The sequence below is a fragment of the Rhinolophus sinicus genome, linkage group LG04 (assembly GCF_036562045.2).
Source record: "Rhinolophus sinicus isolate RSC01 linkage group LG04, ASM3656204v1, whole genome shotgun sequence".
NCBI classification, from domain to species: Eukaryota; Metazoa; Chordata; class Mammalia; order Chiroptera; family Rhinolophidae; genus Rhinolophus; species Rhinolophus sinicus.
Genome location: NC_133754.1, coordinates 71,816,383 through 71,834,633, shown reverse-complemented (window position 1 = coordinate 71,834,633; position 18,251 = coordinate 71,816,383). Strand labels below are relative to the sequence as shown.

Below are 18,251 nucleotides of genomic sequence, written 5' to 3'. Positions count from 1 at the left end.
TACTTTCCCATGGACCATTTATATTAAAGCCAAATGGCAGTATAGATTAAGAATTTGGAACACATCATAGTTTACACATTTGAATTTTCAATTTGAAGATATGTTCACATTTAAAACTAATTTAATATAGATAGCAATTTATATTCCTAATATCATCTGCCTGATTTTTCTTTAAGAAGCTTTAATGTCCTGCATCAGTTTTCAAATGATAGTTTACCAATACCAAGAGCACAGTGCTTTGTTTGGTTCAAATTCATTTCTTGATGGAAGGCAACTGAGAGCGCCATTCAGTTTCCATCCTTGAGCTTGATGGCCTTGAATTAATGGTAGATCAGATCATAGCTTAACAGTATCCAAGTATGAGGTTTCATATATTTTATCCTTCAGGATGTCTGTTTGTTTAACAGAAGGAAAACATGATTGTGTATTTCCCAAATCGATCCCCAAGTATGTAGACTAGTTCTTTTAATTCTTGAATATCTTCAATAATCACTGTGGAATATAGGATGCTGCAATCATTTCTGAAAGATGTTTATTAATAAAGACTGCAAAACTGTGAGTAAAACCACAATATTCTAATGGGCTACCTTCTAACACACCCCAGGGTCAGCAATCTATTGCTCAAGGGCCAAGTCTGTCCTGACAATTATTTTTGTAAGTAAAGTTTTATTTGAACACAACCACACACATTTGTTAAAGTATGCCTAAGGCTGCTTTTCTTACTTATAGCAGAGTTAAGGAGTCATGTGCCCCTTAATGAAGGGGATACATTCTGAGAAATGCCCTGTTAGGTGACTTTGTCATTGTGTGAACATCATAAGAGTGTTACCTACACAAACCTAGATGCTGTAGCCTACACACACCTAGGCTATATGGTCTAGACTGCTGCTCCTAGGCTACAAGCCTGTACAGCAGGTTACTGTGCAAAACGTATGAGGTTATATCAAGCAGAAGAGAACATGCATGGTTAAGCAAGAGTATGTGGAGGTTTCTTGCACTACTCTTGAAACTTTTTGGTAAATTTGAAACTACAACAAAATATAAAGGTATAAAAATAGTTAAAACAAGTTTTAGTGTTAGCATTTAAAAGGGAAAAAGTCAGTTACCTTCTTCAACACGCAAAGTTAATGCATTAACTGCCATAATGGATTTGTAAAACATATAAACAGGTCTAGTACGTCCATTGACCCAAGCATGCCTGAGGCTGCGGGCTACCTTTACACCCTCTGATTCTACAGCCTCAAGTACCAGCTTACAAATTTTACCCTTTGAATGTCTTACTTTGTGGAAAACAAGCTAAATAATAATTAGAGGAATCAAAAGATAGATAAAACACAAATGAAGCTGGGGTTGAGAGAGCAGTAGTAGGGAGAGGGAAGGAAGGAGGTGAGGAAATAATATGAATAAAACAGCCTGGTTAATCAACAAACCAGGCAAATGTGTTCTGAATGACAAGTGTTAGCAATCCTATTTTAGCTTTTCTTTGGTAGAATAGAAAGGAAACCTACCTCAAATACTTCTCTCTCTCTCTCTCTCTCTCTCTCTCTCTCTCTCTCTCTCTCTCTATATATATATATATATATATATATATATATATATATATATATCCCACAGTTTTTATATACACATATTCCAAGACGAGAGATGAATTTATTTTTATAAAATACAAATACTAAGCAAACATTATGCTAACTGAAAAAGTGCCTAGAGAGCCACACACATCCACTTTGTTAAATATAGAAAGTAACTGTAATGAGAATCATTATCTCTGGTTTCCAAGGATACCAGGATAAGCACTACTCCTAAATTGCAGTTCATTCAGCGAAGGGCACAGAGTAATTTATATTCAGGGTCATCCCCAGCTGACAGCAGATGTAGAAGGAGGACCAGGGTAAATCACCCTGATTGTTCTACTCTGTTCGTTACCTAGTTCAGTTCCCAGACCCCGACCCCCACTCTCCAGTCTCAACCCTAGTTGATGTTTTATAGGTGAAGTATGGAAAATCTGATTATAAACAGCAACTTCCAGAGAAAAAGAATCTACAAAGGGCAGGGCAGTCTGAGATGTGATTCATCTTGGGGGCTGGTGGTGGGTGGGTAGGGAAGGTTGGCATTCCCATTTGCTTTGTTTGTGAAAAGGAGAGGAGGCTGGTTTTGTGTGTCTGTCACACTCGTCGCCATCTTCCCCAGAGCCTATAAAGGAATTACACAGTTATCTACTTCCTTCCCAACCAAGGCTTTTAGGGCTTACCATTCTTAAACTGCCATAGTCTCTAGAATCAAATTCATTTTCAACTCGTTCTGATTCTAGACTCTTGGATCTAGACCTTGCATACAATTACTTACTGTTTGTTTCTATAGCAATAAAAATATAAAAACTACTTTCTGTCAACCTCAGAGATATTGCTCTGAATCATTTATTGGTTTATTCAAGACCATTTATTGATTGCTTGCAACGTGACAGGCATTGTAACAGACTAGGTAGGCAGTGATGAAAAGTGATACGAGACTTCACTTTTGATTAGTAGGTAAGGTATCAGTAACAGGCAATGTCACTTAGGCAGTTTAAAAAGAGGCATTCTCCCTTTTAGTCAAGTTTTCACTCACTAAAACAGTAATGTGGATTTCATAAATAGTTTAGATTTATCAAACTTACAGAAAGTATACATAAAAATGTGATCCAGATATAGCAGCAATTTTCCAGTTGGCTCCTCTCCCATCACCTGTCTATTCAATCCAGTAAGACCTCCCATGTAGAACCTTAGCCAGGGGCAGGGGTAACTGCAAGGGAAGAAAAGCTCTTCCTGCTTTCACATGCTTTCTCCTGATGGACGCGAGCCAGTGTATCAGGCTAAGCTTCTTAGCTTAAGGTGATAGATAGCATAGGCCGGGGAATAAGCTGCCTGTTTTGATAATCAAGGCCAGCTGGTACTCCCCTCTTTTGCACCAGTTACATTAATTGAAACTGTTCACTGCTTTTAGGAAGGAATGAAATACCACAAATGTTTCTAATTGTTATGTTACACATACAGTATACCTCAGTAAGGCAAACTAGTTTAATATTAACAGTTAATACAAAAATTATGTTTCAGAAAACTTTCTTCCTATACATTTTAGATGACTGCAATTATCACATATTTAGATGCACTGTCTTGATTTCAGTGCAGCCCAATCCTATTTAAAACAAAGATTCACTGTTGTTGTTTTTTTTTGTACTGAAATATTGTTTCTAAATTCAGTAAAGGATAATGTCAACTTTGAAAACTACATGAAATGGGAAGTTACTCTCAATTCTGTTAAAAGTTATGCCAGTAATTATTTTGATGTATTATTCTTACACCTACTATTTCTCACAAGGGGCAACTTTTTGAGGTGAGATGGCTTTACACAAGATTCTGTGCCTGAATCTTGAAACTTTGAAAAGACTTAAGTTGAGAAGGTTCAACAAAACAGGCCAATAATATTTAACCTTTCCTCTGTCCCACCTAAGACTAGCTACTTAGTGCTTCATATGGCAAAATCATAGACATTGCCTTAGTTGGAACACCAAAGACAACAGTATTCACAAGTCACTGGCAGGTACCTTTTCTGAAAACACAGATCAGCTTCCACAAAACCACTGAAGGTAGAAACAAACCTGCTTACATTAAGGGACATAATTGTATTCCCGAATTGTGCATAATCAACTTTTCTTTTTTTTAATTTTCAGCATTGACAGTACCTTACTCAACAATATCAGGAGCTTACCCAACAATATCAAGCAATATGGCTTGGACTTGAGCCATTTGGCTTTCTGGATGAAAAAACCTCAGATGGCCACCTTTTCTTTCTCTTCCGCTGCTATTTTTCTAAAATCTAAACTGCAATATGTCTTCCAAAATACTTTCTAGTAGCTCACCCTCCTCCTCACCTCCTTTTAACTAGAAAGTGTCCAATTGGCAGTCCTTAAATCATAAAGGCAGCAAAAACTGCCCTTGAGTGCTGTCACAAATTTTTAAAAAGTGGATTAAGGACAACCAGAGAGGGACAGGTCTGACCTCGGAGGCCGAGGACACCATCCCCCGCGCGGGTCTGGCTGCTCGGATCCTGGGCCCAGCTTGGAACCCTTCAGCCCCGGCGGACGCTGCTAGCGGCGGGGACCACAGTTCTCCCGGGGACCGTCCTGCCCAGGTAGGGGGTGTGGCTGCGGTGGCAGTGGTTAGCGGAAGGCGGAGGGGGTATCTGGGCTGCGTGTGCTTTGGGGTGGAGGTCACACCGTAACCCGAGAGTTGTGAGGGGAAGGCGAGGGGAGCGCGAGTGGAAGGAGGCTGCCCCAAGGCTTCCGGCCGCGGTGCCAGCGGAGATGCGGCTGGTTGGCGGCGCCCAGGCGCAAGGGGGTCCCTGGGGTGCGAAGTGGACGCGCGGCTGTGGGCGCCCGGGGTCCCCGCGTGAGGGACTGTCGGGGTGGGCTGCGCAGGGGGCGAGGGCGGGCGGGGAGGCTGCTGGCAGGTGGGTGCCCGCGCTCCCGGGGCGCCGGGTGGGCCCAGGTGCGGGCGGGCGCGGGGCACACTCACCGATGCACAGCTGGATGGCGTAGGCGTAGTAGGACCAACCGAGCAGGAGGCTGATGAACACCACCGGGATCCAGTACAGCACCCGTCGGCACCGCCGCCTGACGCTGCCCGGGCCCGAGGGCGCCATCTTCCAGCCGCATCCACCTGCCCAGCTCCGCCGCCGCCGCCCGCGGGACTGGCTCCGGGGTGGGCTGGCCGCGCCCGGCGTCCCCGGCGGGACAGGCCCGGGGGCGGCGGCCGGCTGCGCTGCGGCCACTGCCGCCGCCGTGGCGCTAAGTCCCCATCCCGCAGCCCCAAGGCAGCGCCGCGGACTCCCGACTCCTCAGCCCGGCGGAGGCTGTGGCTGCCAGAGGAGGGACGGGGAGGAGGAGGACGGCGAGGAGGCGGCGGGAGCCGGCGCCCCGCCCCCCCGCCCCCGCCGCCACCTCCCCCGGCGCGGCCGCTGCGCCCTCGGGCCGGCTCTGCGGGCTCTCAGGGCGGTCTGGTTTCCGACCCCGCGCCCCTGGCCGCCAGGCAGCTCAGGGGCCCCCGAGTGGGAGTGCAGGCGCCCACCTTGACCCTTCGCCTTCCGGTTGGGCCCTAGATTCGGGGTGAACCCGAGGAGGCGGTGTCGCGGGGCAGGTCCGCGGCGCCGCTCGGGATCGGGTTGGGGGCGAGGGCGACCCCTCCGCGGCGCCCGCAGCCCAGGGAGCCTGAGCGGCCACACTTTGAGCAGAGAGGCCCTCGGGGAAGAGGAGTTGACAGGGAACCCCGGAGATTGCCGTACGCGGACGGGGCCCCTCACCTGCCCGGGACCCCTCACCTGCCCGAGGCAAGTAGGGAGCAAGTCGCCCACTCGGGTAAATGTGCCGCCGGAAAGTCTTTAGGCGCCGATTTTCTTGCCTCCTGCTTGGAAAATTCTCGCTTCCACTTGTGGCTCCGGGTCCACAGGCGGAGGGCGGCGATCGCCAGGCTGTTTTTCCGCCCTGCAGAACTGTGGGGTTTGGGCGGGGAAGTTTCTTCCCTTCCCGGGTTTTGGGGGAAAGCTGGAATGCGCCCCTAAGGGGAATGCGGAGCGATCTTCTGGCGTGGGAGTGGGGAAGACGCACTTTTGATTGTGAACCCAGAGACCACCGGAGTTAGAAAGACATTATCTGCTCTGAGAATTTGAACGGTGTTTCCTAATTGTAAGAATTACCATTCCCACCGACCTCTCCAAAGAGTAGCGGGTCCCTTCCGTGTCCTTTCTTAGTCCATTTAGCATCAGTGTTTTCTTGTGTAGCGGCAGTGCTAAACTTAGGGCAGAGCTGGATCTGAAGTGGTTGCTGAAAATCCTGGAAGGGATCCTAAAGGTAGTTAGACCACAGGCCTGATTTTATGATGGATGAAATGGAAAAAATACAAATGCTTCTGAGATTCCCTCCCCCCATCTGATTATGAACAACCTGATTCTGCACGGAAACACCTCAGTAAAGGTAGTGTATCTGAATTATATACATAATTACTATGTATACTGGGCACGATTTTCCTTAACATTAATGGATATGTATATATTTACACCACACAGCCACCATATTGAATGAGAATATTCATGTGAAGAATAAAAATATAAAGTAGAAGTTCAAAAAAGCACTGATTTGCATAAATTTAGTCAAATCTAAGCTCTTATGTATTTGCGATTATTTTTCTGTGGCTGGATTAAACAGCAAGCTAATCTTCTCTCCTAAACAATTACTATGTCACACACACATCCCAAATCTCTTTGCACTTACATTTAAAAATGCATAGAAAATGCCAGTCAAGTTTCTGTGGACTTTAAATAATTGAAATGAGGAAAGTTCTGCCCCATTGAATCACTTTATTTTGGTAGTACATTTTGTCCTCTATTGGATGCACTGTAGGATAGATTAGTATAAACAGATAACTTCCCTGGGAATCTTAATTTTTCCCATGGATGTCAACCTTTTGCTCCCAATCAGTAGAGACAAAAACAAGAAATAAAAGTCCCTACCTAGACTGAAATACCCTCACAGAGATGAGCAAATACGTAATTGAAGGTCACTCAAGACACTAAGGAATGAAAAGTAAGGGATCCAATTTCCCTCAGTGAAAGAAAGTGCAAATTGTGCTTCTTTAGATAGTAGATAGTACAATGCCCTCTGTTGCTTTTCTTCTAACAGTCTTACAGAGTCTTGAGGTGAGAAATGCAATAGAATTCTACATAGTTTTCACATCTTTTATCCTTTTGGAAGACTATGCAGGTATACCATCTTTGCAAGAGGCTACATTTTTATTGTTTATCTAAAATGTTATTTAATTGTTCACATTTATAATAAATCTTTGTGAAATAATTGCAACCTATTCTTGACCATTTTAAGAGTAATACTGTTACTGAGTTCTCCAAGGGTATCATTCTTATCTTTACAAAAAAGTCAAGCTCAGGAAGAAGCCTCTCTCTCAAAAGCCACACGATGATAAGGTTTATCTCTGTGGTCACTAATTAGACAGGCATAAGCACATGTATGCACATATGTGAGCTCTTTGGTAAGTAGCCAATCTCTAGATAGTAGGCTTTGATGAGAGTGGAAAGATAACCTTAATTTTTAGAAATAGAGAGCCTTTGATTTATTTCCCCCGTCATTTAGGAAACAATTTGAAGGTCATAGACAATTAAGAAAAAACTTCACTAGAGACTTACCGTGTTTCCCCGAAAATAAGACCTAGCCGGACCATCAGCTCTAATGCGTCTTTTGGAGCAAAAATTAATATAAGACCCGGTCTTATTTTACTATTATGTAAAACCCGATCTTACAGTAAAATAAGACCGGGTCTTATATTAATTTTTACTCCAAAAGATGCATTAGAGCTGATGGTCCGCCTAGACCTTATTTTCGGGAGAACGTGGTACGCTTTAGAGAGAAGTACAGATGATTCAACTCACCACTTTTAGATATTCAATAATTACAACAAATTGTGAATTTCATGCAATAATTTTGGTAAAACTGCTACAGTCATTTATGAAAAAGAGAGTCAGCCACAGCAAAGGAGGGAGAGAGCAACACTAAGGAGAAAAAGAGGAAGGGGATAGCCAGGCAGGAGGGAGGGCAAGGGGAGCATCCTAGAAGAGGAGAAAGGCCCCCTTACCTGACCCATCCAACCCCTAAAAAACGTAATTCCATCCTTACCAGGCCTCCGCTTGGATGCTCCACTTACTCATTAATGTATCAAATTAATTTCAAAACCCCTGTTATTGGATCCCGCTCCCATGAAGGAAACTCAATCTCTCAATCCTGTTCTTCTCCCTCTAGCCAAAATCAATTTTGAACCAGTACCCCAGATTCTTCCGTCCCCAAACTTCAAGTCTATCTTGCCATCATGGTTAATATTGCAATTTTCCCTTCTACTTCCATATCCAGATTAAAATTTTCCCTTACTCTCTTCCATTGTATGAATCAAGAAGAGCACACCTACCAGGCCCACTGACCCACCTTGTCACTAGGGAGCAGGGACCTCTCTTCCTGCTGCCTATACCAACCTCATCTCATCTTTTCAGTCAAACCACCTACCAGAAACCTTATTAGTTCACTTGCCTGATATTTATTCCTTCCTTTTGAAAGTGTTGTCAGAGGGAAACATTGTATCTTTGAATATAATGTCAATTTTATTATCTCAGATATGTGATAAATTGTGTTGATTTTGCTATCAGTGTATGGTACTTGACAAATACTGCCTTCTAAATTTTATAAAGACTGAAAGGAATGAAGCTGAGGTCTAAGTCTGCTGTTTTACTTACAAATCTCTCATCCTTATCAGAGTGGGCTCTGAAAATAGTGATAGATCCTCTTTCATTATTTACTTAAACTAAGCTTATTACTCTTTTTTTTTTTGGGGGGGGGGTGCAGAATCCCTTTGGAAATCAGTCCATATCAATGACTCCAGTGTTAACTGTACTTTTATAATAGTGGCCAAGATATTCTCTGTAGGAGAATAATAGCATACTTAAACCACATGTTGTTTATGGACACATGTAAAATAAAATTAGTCTTAGAAAGGGAAAGTGGTTTAGGGAGTGTGCTAAGATACTCTTTGGCTCTCAGAGATTTATAGTTTGCAATTAACCTAGGATGGATGGAATATAATGCAGTATAATTTCAAAGGCCTAAGCAACGTATGGTTAATTGGGTCAACACATTGGGAAACTTGCTAAAGTGGGAAAAACTGGCAAATCTTGCCATTCAAGCACTCTAGGATCTCTATGATAGCATTCGTGTATCTTGTCACTAGATGGCAGGCGCACACCAAACAGCACAGCTCTTCTGACATCTTTTCATAGAGATTTCAATAGCATCACCATCAGTTTTACCAAATCAATTATAAATCATGAATTATAACTTTATGGAAAATTATATATACTTATAACTAATAATGATTGTACAATTTTATGTTATAATTCAGTGGCTAATGATTAATAAAAACCATATTCAGAAAATTGAAAAGAATTAAGAGACCATTTTTTTAATGTAGCAAATCACTCCGATTCTGCTTCCACTTCTTTACACTAAGGTTAATCTTTTTAGAAATAAAAGTGGAACTTTTTATTTAAATGAATGTTTTGCCCTATACCAACCCCCTCCCTTGCCCCCAAATGGGGCGAAGGCCGTGTCTATGAACACAAAAATTAAGCAGATACCGTGTTTACCCAAAAATATGACCGGGTCTTATATTAACTTATGCTCCAAAAGACACATTAAGGCTTAGGTTCAGGGGATGTCCTCCTCAAAAATCATGCTAGGGTTAATTTCCGGTTAGGTCTTATTTTCAAGGAACCATGGTAGTTCTTCCCCATGGACCGGCAGGATCTTTACAGGGTGACACAATTGCACACGTTACATTAGAGATTATTAGAAGTGGCTGGTGTGGAATTGAGAGGTCGATGGCCAGCAGAGAGTGGCCAAGGGCACTAGAATCCTGAATGTGGTGGCAAGTGTCCAGTGGTGTCAAGGCCAGCATGGCATCGTGGGCAGACGGTCTTGATGCAAGATCCTGGCTGTGGATCAGATTCATCTGTGCCAGCTCAAGCTTGACTCTCCAGGCTTCCTACTGGTTCTGTGGGGGTTTCTATACCGCCAAAACATTTTTTGGTGTGTAAATCAACTAGGATTGGTTGTGTTTGCCACCAAGAACATTGACTAGAACGTAGTTTTAATTTCATTCTCCATTTCTTAAAGAGTCAGTTTCAGCTCCTGGAGACTGAGGCATTATGAGAAATAGTACACAGGAATTAGTGATGGAAGATCCTCCTTGTAGCCCTCCAAGTCACATTCTCTAGACATGCACTGTCCCATAAGTTGCTGCGAGCCACATGAGGCTATTCAAATTTAATTACAATTTATTGCAATAAAATTACATTAAATAATTCAGTTTCCTTAGTTGCAATAGCCACATTTCAAGTGCTCAGAGCCACCTGTGGCTAGTGGCAACTGTACTAAACAGTGAAGACCTAGAACATTCCTATCATCACAGAAAGTTCCGCTGGACAGAACTGACTAGATGTTTTATCTCATCCGAATATTCTTTAGATTTATAAACGCAAGAAACAAAAAGTACTCTTTCTGATTGTATCTCTACTGTTTTGCAGAAACAAAAAAATAGAGGTAATAGAAAATTGAAGATACCTTTAGGTTCATAGTATTAGAAGCTTTCTTCCTTTGAAGACAGGAGTCTAAAGAGGAAGGAGCCCGTTGGGTGAAAATAGAGGAATACGAGGTAACACTATAGATTCTTCAACCTGAGGCTGGTATACAAATGATTGCTTTCAAAGGATATCCAGGGAGAAACCAAACAGAATACTATACTCAAATTCGTATACAGAAAGCTAAATCTTGGATTTAGCTTTCCAACCACAGTGCGTAAAGATAGAACCTTATTCCTGGATAACTCTAGTCTTCATCCAGTGGCCATCAGAACTCTTCCTGTTCTATTGCTTGATCAGATACTCACTGGGGCACCCAAGCAATAATTGGTTATATTCAGCTCTGTCTCTCTCTAGCTGTAGGCTAGATTAGTCGTGCTGGGTTTTCTGTATGGCATATGTGGGAGGAGATGGAATTAATGTGTCTTGACCAATGGTCTGTATAAACCCACATTGGCTCTGGCTCAAGACACTTGCTTCTCCTGAAAAAAACTATACAAAAATTTAATGCTTAATAGTAATAAGTAGTTCCAAGTGTTGTCAAAGAATTTAAATGTAACTTGGAGATCAAGCTCACACTGCAATTTATAATTGTGAAAGGGAAAAAGTCTAACTAAAGTTTTCTCAGGCCTTCAAAAAGAGCAGGCCAAAAATGAAACAAATAAATATTTAATGATGACATTTAACAGAAAAGGCATATGATTTCAGATTTATAGTAGAAAAATTTTTGATCATCAGGGATTCTTCCATCAGCTAGAATTTATTGAGTGTGAATTGTCTTATAGCTCAGAGTCTTTGAGTCTATAATTATTTTCAAGTGATACTTAGATACTTGTGAATTTTTTTCTTTTTTAACTTTTCTCCATTTATTATATTTAAGTCTCTATTAAATGCTATGTTGGTAGTGGAATATCAGTAACCTTTATATCTGTGACAACATGGGTTTTATTTTTCAAAACTCAATATAGTGCTTAAAGGTTCAGAATCCGTATGAGTAGAGGTACCACCTTCAAGGCAACCACTGCTGGACCAAAGAATAGTACAGAAGCTTCCATCTTAAACAATGGAATGTGGGATTACTTTTCCATAATGTGCACTCATATGGAAAAAGAGTACATTTATGTCAAACTAGATAGCGAAACATTCTCATTTGGAAGAATATTAAATTTACCCCAGGGACATTGAAGAGAAGATGAAATTGAATCACATTTGCATTGCAAGAGCATGGTCATACATAGGGCTAGATTTTTAGAAATAACTGAAGTACCAGTGTTAAAGTTTGGTCTTCCTCAGAGGGGTGCAACTGAAAAACTTGGGCGTGCATTTCAGTTCTGCCACTTTCTAGCTCTTTGATCTGAAGCAAGTTACTTAAATTTTCTGGCATTTCTTGAGGACATTTCTTGTTTCCTCAACAAATAAGCTGGGAAAGCAACATATGAAAGTCCTTTAATAAATCCATTCATCCATCCATTCAACACATTTTAATGACTCCCTATGTTTGAGGTATTATGATAGATGATACATAGTAAGCAAAAAACCAAACCAAACCAAACACAAGGAGCATGCCTTAGTGAAGTTGACTGTATAGTTTAAAAAAAAAAAAAAAGTCCACTTTTACATCTTTTATTTGAATTGGGATAAGTTTATTAGGAGGTTCACTGGTATGGTAGTCATCAAAAAAGTCCTCCTGGTTTGTGTACTGTCTATACTTACATAAAACCTGGTACAAGACACGTACATCCAGATGCAGTATTCAGCTTGACTTGCCATGATCTGAAGTGCAGGCAGCCTGTGTTTGAAAGTGAAAATGTCCATAACTAGTGTGATATCTGGATGTACTTGTATGAACAATTCAATGCTGAAATGTATATTCCTCATACATTGCTGATGTCATTTTTTAGTATAAAAGGTATAAATTGTTTGCAAGAGCCTTGAATCTCCTCACGAAAGCAGAGCATCTCCACAGCATTTGAAATAATCCACTCTGTTGAAAATTTCCATTTGTTTTTCCAGATCCATTCTCTACCCTTCTTTGTTATAGGAGGCTCACCTGTTAGATCTGCATCAAAGGGGACTGCCTTACACTCTGGATTCTGGTTGGTTCAATTAATGGGAGGAGAGCAGGTGATCTACAGGACCAGAGAATAACCAGGGTGAGTTTGTTTCACCTCCCCCAGACTCATCAGTGACGATCACATCTTCTGTGAGCTACGGCTACTCTCTCCCTTTGCCTCTTGAAGGGTGGGGCTTGGTGAGCACCTAATTCCCAAGGCTGCTCAACCATACCCTGTTGGTTTCCTTTAATTAAATTCTTCTCAATTACGACTTCTGGGTGTGTCATCTCTTCCCTACCTCCTCCATTACTAACATAACCCCTAACAAATCTGAGTACAGTCTATTTTTTGCTACATAGCACAGAAGAAAAAAAAACCCCACAAATGCCTACTGAATCTTTATTTAGAAAGTCAGTATTATCTTTAATTATCTTTTAAAATAAAAAAATCATAACATAATTATACATTACAGAACAATTCATAACAGAAATTTTAGAAGCAGCTACATAACAGAAATTTTGGAAACAGAGAAAGATAAAAACCTATGATTTCACCAATTAACACAACCATTGTTTTAATATGTTCCCATCTGGTCTTTTTGTGCATATTTTTTCAACATTCAATTTTGTGTTCTCTCATAAATATTTCATCACAAATTTTTTTTTCATGTTACTATACTGGCTTCAGAATAATTTTAAATATTGCATAATATTCTATTCTGTAGAAGTACTGGAATTCATTAAACTATTATTCTACTGCTAGGTATTTTGGTGTCTTTTTTAATTTTTCACTAGTATAACACAACATATTTACCTCAGATTTTGCTTTCCTTGGATAAAGTCCCAGAGATAAAATTAAATCAGAGTCAAAGTTTGAAAAAGTTATGCAGCCGTAGTGAGTTTAAATATGTCCACAAATTCTTTGATATGATTTCTTTCAAGAAGTGGAGGCTAATTCTCCTTTCGTTGAGTGAGGACTGGACTAAATGACTTACTGCTAATAAATAGAACAAACTAGAACTGATGGCAGATGACTTAGCTAAGCTGCTCCTGATTCCTGACTCTCAGAAACTATGTGAGATAATAAATGTTTTCTTAGGCCACTGCATTTTGGTCTAATTTGGTATGCAGTAGATAAATGATACAGCAGCAAAGGAAATATTGTGGCATTATTCTAAATAATTTTGAATATGAGGGCCTCAGTGAGCACCCCAATTCCCCGGCAATCATGGCAAATTATTGCCACTCATGGTAAGAGGAGTCAGTGAGAGACATACATAATATATCTGATATATGTTAACTACTATCAGCATTTACTATCACAGAAGGCAAAGTCACCTCATTGAGGCTGAAGGATTTTAGCTGTTGGGACATGGATTTTACTGGGAGACTCTCAAATATGTGATTAATTGTATTCATTAGTTTTAATATTGGAAGGCAGAGACATAATTTAGGAAATGTGTTAAGAATAAAGTGAAAACCAGGCAATGACTATGTTTGCTCTTCAGGCTTGATATGCCATACTTTGTTAATTCATTCATGTATTCATACATTCATTCACTAGGTACCAGGCACTCTGCTAATCACAGGACGGAGCAGTGCTTTTCAATAAGAATAAAGCTTTATTCCCATTTCTTCAAGAAAGATAGTACACTTAAGAAATAAAAGAGGTGTTGTGTGGGAATATAAGTGAGTAGGGATTTGAAGCATATAAAAAACACATATCCTGTTTCCCCGAAAATAAGACCTAGCCAGACAATCAGCTCTAATGTGTCTTTTGGAGCAAAAATTAATATAAGACCCAGTATTATATTATATTATACCTGGTATTTATATTATATTATATCATATTATATTACATTATGTGTCCCGGTCTTATATTGTATTATATAGCACCTGATGATATTATATTAAATTATATTATATTATATTATATTATACCCAGTCTTATAGTAAAATAAGACCGGGTCTTATATTAATTTTTGTTCCAAAAGACGCATTAGAGCTGATTGTCTGTCTAGGTCTTATTTAGGGGGAAACATGATATATATATATATATATATATAATGGCCAAAAATGTATACACAGTTTAAGAAAGGAAAAAACTGTATTAAAATTGTAATACTCAATATATACCAATAACAAGATGAATGAATACAAGTCATGTTTGACATCTGCAATTACAAGAGGTGCTCAAGGTGGTTACCATCAATGTCCAGACACTTCTGATTATGGCGAACTACTGCTTGGACAACATGTACCAAAGTGTCCATTGTATACATTTTTTTGGCACCCCCAGTATATTTCAGGATGACTGGATTTTATTTTAAATTAACTTTGAGCAATAGAAACAATTTTCTGCTATAAAATGAATGTATTTTAGCTTTTGACTTTACTTGATTTTTTTTTAACTAAGTGGGAAAATGCTAATTATGTGACTATATAATTAGGAGTCCTTGAAATATCAGCTGAAGGAGCTAAGAGGAAAGTGGAATTTTTTTTTTCTGTAGGCATTCCTCTGTTCATTTTTAAGGAAAAAGGAAAACTAGTAGACAGAAATAGTTCTAGGTACATGCACTATATATTTCACATGCACAGCATAAAATATTCAATAAAATATTCAGAGTTAAGTAGGTGCCTGAAAACCAAGAGAACTCAGTAGATAAAGATGGTGACAATTAAAATAGGAAATATATACAGAATAGGCTTATAGTATTTGGTAATATTTATCAAAATAAGTTTTTAAAAATATTTTCTTTTTCCTATTTTCAATCCACTTTAATAATGCGTGCCACTTTATATTTTCCAATAGCCCATGAATTTTTACCTTTGTGTTAATCTTCAATGTCACCTGTATGAACATGATTACAAATAAACTGACTCTAAATGAACAGGGATATTATTTTAGGAATAATAATAACTAATACTTTTAAGTGTTTGCTGAGCTCAGTGCTTTACAGGCAATTTCCCATTGAATTTTCATAACAACACTAAGACTCAGCTGTTATCATTATCTCATCTTACGCATGAAAAAGCTGAGCCATGGACAATGTAAGAACCTTGCTTAATTACGAAGGTAGGGAGTGACAGAGTGAGGGTTTGAACTCAGGAAGTCTGACTCCAGAGCCTATGCTTAACCATGCTATCTGAATGGATGGGACAAGTGTATTTCACCTGTTATGCATATTTCCCAATTTGTCCTTTTAAAGATCGTTGTCTTCTTGGATTCTGCTTTTTGTCCTTGCCATTTTCTCAGTTCTATCCAAGGAACATTTAACTTTATAATTATGCAGGTCCACACCTGTCTGAAGGATACATTGACTCATTTATGTAGTTGAAAGGTAGAAACAAAATTGATTTTTAAAAATACCACAGGAAACTAATTGAAAATTTTCATGAATCACTTTAATGAGAAATTGTATCAGGATCTCAAGTACAGAGAACCTCAGACAATTGCTTTTTCAAAAGTGCTAATCAACTATATAGTCATCTTGAACAAAAATGCCTCTAACAAGATATATGACAGCAATAATTATTAAAGTTTAGGATATGAAAACTATTGTAGTAGCTTTTAAAGAATTGTTCCTGATTCTTCTGTGTTTGAGGATCTATTTATTACTGCAATATGAGGTGACCAGTATTCTTTCTAGCATTGGGTATGTTAAAGACAAAATTGATATCATTACTTGCTAGTTCTTCCGTTTTTTGTTGCAGTTGTTAGTCATCATTTCTTTGCCTAATCTGTCCCAAGACTGGGTTCTCTGTCACCGTCCTTTGCCCAACCTCCTCAGCTATGCTGTAACAGTTGAGGGTATGTTCTGTGTGTCCTTTAAATCCCCATTTTCATCCAAATAGCTTCTCCCTCATGTAAAATAAAAAAAATGTTATAACATCTCGCTATTATTCTTCATAAATTTACATTATACTGGAGTTCTGAGGTTAACTTTGTACCTTTTTTAAAGTGAATACATTTGGAATTTTTTAAGTATAGCTCCTAAATCATACTGATGAAACTTAAGCAGTCAGTTTAGACAGTTCGTCATAACTGCTCTCCAGACATCACATTCTCCTAGAGCTTACTACTTTGTTGTTGGCCATAGACTTTGGGTGTCATGAGCAGCAGACTTACCATCTTAATATTCTTTTCTCTTAGTTTTCTAATACAAAAACTATTTTCTCCATTGTAATTTTGAGAAAATCCATATTGACTTCCAAATAGCTGGCCTAAATTTCCATATCCTGGGGAAAGACTGGCTACATCATTTTTGGAACCTGGTGCAAAATGGAAACACAGGGCTTTGTTAAAAAAGAGCAGGAAAAAGTGCTAAGATATTAAAATATTAATTTTAATATTTTTCCGTGGTCTCTTTCTCAACTTGCCTTGACATTTTTTGCTATTTAATGTCATTTTAAATAAAAATTTTAAATTATTAGCATAACTTTTACCATTTGTCATATAGTGCGAACCAGTTTTAAATGTAAATGTCAGAGCCTTCAACTCCTATGTGGCATCACTAAAAATTATGCAATTCATATGTAATGGGCACAGCTTCTAAGAGTGCTTCCAGTTGGTCAGAAGACTCTACACAAGTCAGACTCCTGAACTTTGGGAGGAGGAAGAGAATTCATCCAGCACAAAGGAAGCCAGGTATGTTCCTTTGGCCATGGGGATACTTGCAAGGTGAGTGTGGACCGTCCCAGGTGCCTCGGGACCCCATCCTGTGACTCAGGATGCTTTTGCTCAGGTCTGACAGCTGCCAGGTTGCCTCTTGTGCCAGCTGCTGAAATGACGCACCATGCTCCAGCTAGGGGAACACCCTGGGGAAGTCATCTCTGCTTTCCACAGGTCTGATACCCCAACTCACAGTGGACAGGCAACTCCTTAGGGTATTGCAACATCTGTGTTAGAAAGCTCTAAGTACTTGGCTCAGGAGTAGGTGGAAGGCTCATCTCCACCAAGCTGTGGCCTCTGGCTGGCTGCCAGCTGATGCAGCATAGCATTGCCAGTCTAGGGCAAGATGACCTCCACTACGCTCTGCCTCAAAACTCTGTGGGTTGTGGGTACTCGGCCCCGTTCCTGTCAATAACTGCACCCAGGCCCCTGCAAGTGGTTGGAGGGTGGAGGTGGTCGCTGTGCAGGGGTGGGGAAGGTGAGACCAGGCAAGGCAAAAGGTAGCCAAGAACTCGTCCGAGGGAATGGCAAGAACTGTGTGTGAGTAGAGACTCCAAGCCCTCGCACAAGCTCCATTGTCCCACTGACTTCATTTACAAAACTTCAAAGATAATATTAAGAATTTCAAGATGGCAACTGCAGAACATTAAACCACACACGTGGGGACCTTCTGTTGTGGGGCTTTGTGCAACTGTACTGGTCAGATAACCACGAAACCAGCCCTTCCCAGGAATGTTTTGAGGGAGTTAGTATTTGACCTTGAAGGGGTAGGTGTAAACAGACAACATGGTTTTAAAATGAGAGAATAACTATTTTTATTGTTCCTTCCCATGATTCATACATAAAATTTTTAAAATGCTTATTTTTACTTTAAGAAAGAAAATATTTTAATATTGCACTCATGAATACAAAAAAAATCCTACGAGAAATACAACCTTCCCCATTCAACCATATTCAAGCCTCTTGATTAATAACAATAATGGTACTATTTGCTGAAATACCCTGTATACCAGACATTGTGCTTGGCACTTAATTCATATATAAATGTGCTTTATGTGAATCATCTAATCCCTATAACATGGTAAAGATACTATTTTTCAGCCCCAATTTAGAGATAAGGAACCTGAAGTAAGACAACTTGTCTAAAACCAGGAAATGAAAAGAATGTGCTGCCATGATCAGCCTTTATTGTAATAATATAGAGTCATTTAATACTGGGAAGTCTATAAAAAAGATATATCACATCTGGGGGTCAAATTGGAAAAATGGTATAATCATGTCAGTGGAAGCTGAAAAGGCATT

General features: G+C 39.9%; 1 protein-coding gene and 1 long non-coding RNA gene across 2 annotated transcripts in view; one reads left to right on the top strand and one right to left on the bottom strand.

Moving 5' to 3' along the window:
• Positions 1-4,894, bottom strand: part of ZDHHC2 (zDHHC palmitoyltransferase 2) — a 57,071-nt gene extending 52,177 nt beyond the window's left edge. The window contains exon 1 of the mRNA XM_019737958.2: positions 4,554-4,894. Coding sequence (XP_019593517.1) covers positions 4,554-4,680 — 127 coding nt within the window. The 5' untranslated portion in view covers positions 4,681-4,894. The remainder of the gene's footprint in view (positions 1-4,553) is intronic.
• Positions 4,031-18,251, top strand: part of LOC141571046 (uncharacterized) — a 76,513-nt gene continuing 62,292 nt past the window's right edge. The window contains exons 1-3 of the long non-coding RNA XR_012495538.1: positions 4,031-4,170; positions 12,266-12,377; positions 16,827-16,925. This is a non-coding gene — a long non-coding RNA (uncharacterized LOC141571046). The remainder of the gene's footprint in view (positions 4,171-12,265; positions 12,378-16,826; positions 16,926-18,251) is intronic.